This window comes from Echinops telfairi, unplaced genomic scaffold (genome assembly GCF_000313985.2).
Source record: "Echinops telfairi isolate 266 unplaced genomic scaffold, ASM31398v2 ScPeMD7_6;HRSCAF=24_1, whole genome shotgun sequence".
Taxonomy (NCBI): domain Eukaryota; kingdom Metazoa; phylum Chordata; class Mammalia; order Afrosoricida; family Tenrecidae; genus Echinops; species Echinops telfairi.
In genome coordinates, this window is record NW_022103903.1 from 812,320 (window position 1) to 814,967 (window position 2,648).

General features: G+C 38.3%; 2 protein-coding genes across 7 annotated transcripts in view; one reads left to right on the plus strand and one right to left on the minus strand.

Moving 5' to 3' along the window:
- ROBO1 (roundabout guidance receptor 1) overlaps positions 1–2,648 on the minus strand; it is a 1,092,383-nt gene that overhangs the window by 474,561 nt on the left and 615,174 nt on the right. The window lies entirely within an intron of this gene.
- On the plus strand, positions 2,270–2,642 carry LOC101654729 (dynein light chain 1, cytoplasmic-like). The gene has a single exon (XM_004706418.2). The coding sequence runs from the start codon at positions 2,298–2,300 to the stop codon at positions 2,565–2,567; it is 270 nt and encodes an 89-aa protein (XP_004706475.1). The 5' UTR covers positions 2,270–2,297; the 3' UTR covers positions 2,568–2,642.

Consider the following 2,648-nt stretch of genomic DNA (forward strand, 5'->3'; position numbering starts at 1 on the left):
CAATTTATAAACTATCAAGGGCTCATGAGGGAGGGGGGACCGGGGAGGGAGGGGAAAAATGAGGACCTAATGCCGGGGGCTTAAGTGGAGAGAAAATGTTTTGAGAATGATGAGGGCAATGAATGTACAAATGCGCTTTACACAATTGATGAGTGTATGGATTGTGATAAGGGTTGTATGAGCCCCTAATAAAATGTTTTTTAAAAAAAGCTGCAATTAAAGGCAGATACTTGTGCAAAAAAAAATCATAAAAATTATGCTAATAGAACAACTACAACAAATAAATAAAAAATGATTGCCTATTGCTCAAGAAGGCTGCCAATAAGAAACACTAGATGCAAGATGTCAAATGCTTCCAAGAAACCTATAATTGGAGGTTTGTGGTTATTCAGCCTAATGGTGCAAAAAAAAATTTTTTTTTAACATACAACAAAAGGACAGTAATAAACAAGCCAATTTAAGACAGAAGTCTATATTCCCAATGGTTTGAAACTTTATGTTATTCAAATTTATTGCTCTTTGGCACAGAAGGCATAGGTGGACCTTAATGACTATTTTTAATTTTTAAAAATTCTCTTTGGCAAAATGATCCATCTGCTTATTGAAACAATCCTTTGCGAAGCCAACAAGGTCACTCCAGGTCAAAACCCATATCTAAGTTGGTTTAAGCTGAGAGTAACCAAAATAGTGTGTCAAATTGGATTACTAGATCTACACAATCACATCATATAATTGAAAGAAAAAAAAATCTCTTTTCAGATTCTACATTCTTTGTGCAGGACTGGCTTTAAGAGTAAGTTTTTGGGGTTTTTTTGGGGGGGGAAGGAATGAAAAAGACCAATTGGAATGCAAAAGTGCATTTAACATTTGTTTATATTTCCACATCATTATGCTAGATTTAAGCTGTCAAACTAAGTTGATAACAAATGTTAAGTATAGCAATGTATACAGCAGCCAACCTACTGCTAAATGAGGCAAACAAAGAAGTCTTGTCAGAGAGTTACACATTCCAAAGTGAAATGCAAGGTAATATTTGAAGGCCAGGTTTGCTTTTTATCACTAATGGAACAGTTTCTTTAAGATGCCTGCTCCTTGCACAGCGGGAAGGCTGGAGACATTTTGCAGTAGGATTCTGCACAGGGGCTTCAGCTACAGGACTGGCTCTAAAAATACGAGGCTTGGGTTGTGGCAAGGACACTTTATCTAAGAAATAATATCTGGGATAAAACATAGATTAAAAATAAATCCTTCATTTTTGATTCTTTAAAGTGGCATTTGCCCTCTTTTTCTGACTTCTTTGTTAAGCACATACATTAAAGAAGGGCATATGCACCATTGTCTTATCTCTGACTCATTAGGATGATGCTTTTATTTACTTGAGTAGAACATGATAAAAGGATTGCCTCTATTCCAACACATGTTAACTGAGCAACCTTCTAGAGGATGGCAAAGCATCAAATATGGTTCCTTCCCATGAAGGATTTATAATCTGGTCTCAGAGATAATTCATCTACTATTACAAATGAGATGATACTAAATATCAGAGGCACAGTAGTGAAATAAGACACTTGAGGGAAAGGACCAAGGAAACTGGAGGAAAGTGAAACAAAAAACTATAATTCCATTTTCTAATCACGGAACAGTTGTTTACGGCTTGACTAAGGGAATAATGAAAGAGTTTCTTTCTCAGGAAACAAAGAGTAATGTGTAAGTCGAAAGGCTTTACAAGTAATTAATACAACAAAAGACTATATGCATAAACTTCTTACACCACTAACTGGAATATAAGTAAACGTTACTTTCCACGGCCTTCACCTCTTGGAACATGTCATATAAACTAGGGTCCTCAGTAAATAGTCGTTTGTTGAATGAGAAGTGTTAGAGAAGAAATGATACTAATCTTTGAAATGAAGGGTAATACCAGGATGAAGGAGCAATCATTTTTAAGAAGTTCAAAATCACTACACAGCACCCTGGGAAAGAATGCAAATGAAGATAAATTTTGGATTTTTCCTCATTTTCCTCATTATAATGATGGAACATAGCAAATTACATTAGCTTTAAGCACAAATTGAGAGAGTTAATAACTGGACATAGACGATTTTCTAAACAAAATAGGAAATTGAAATTGAAGGTCGGGCAGAGGGCTTAATTGATGTGTTGCCATTGGGTATGAAAATGTCAAATTCGAGATGCGCCACGGCTTCGGTAGCGACGGCTCTCGCTGTGTTTGAGCTGCTCTAACCCCCTCCCCCAGGACCGTCGCAGTCGGCTAGTCCGCGCGCTTCACGGTAACCATGTGCGACCGAAAGGCCGTGATCAAAAATGCCGACATGTCGGAGGAGATGCAACAGGACTCGGTGGAGTGCGCGATTCAGGCGCTGGAGAAATACAACATCGAGAAGGACATTGCGGCCCACATCAAGAAGGAGTTTGACAAGAAGTACAATCCCACTTGGCACTGCATTGTGGGCAGAAACTTTGGTAGTTATGTGACACATGAAACTAAGCACTTCATCTATTTCTACCTGGGCCAAGTGGCCATCCTTCTGTTCAAATCTGGTTAAAGCATGGATTGTGCCCACACACCCAGTGATCCATCCAAAACCAAGGACTGCCGCCTAAATTCCAAATACCAGAGACTGGAC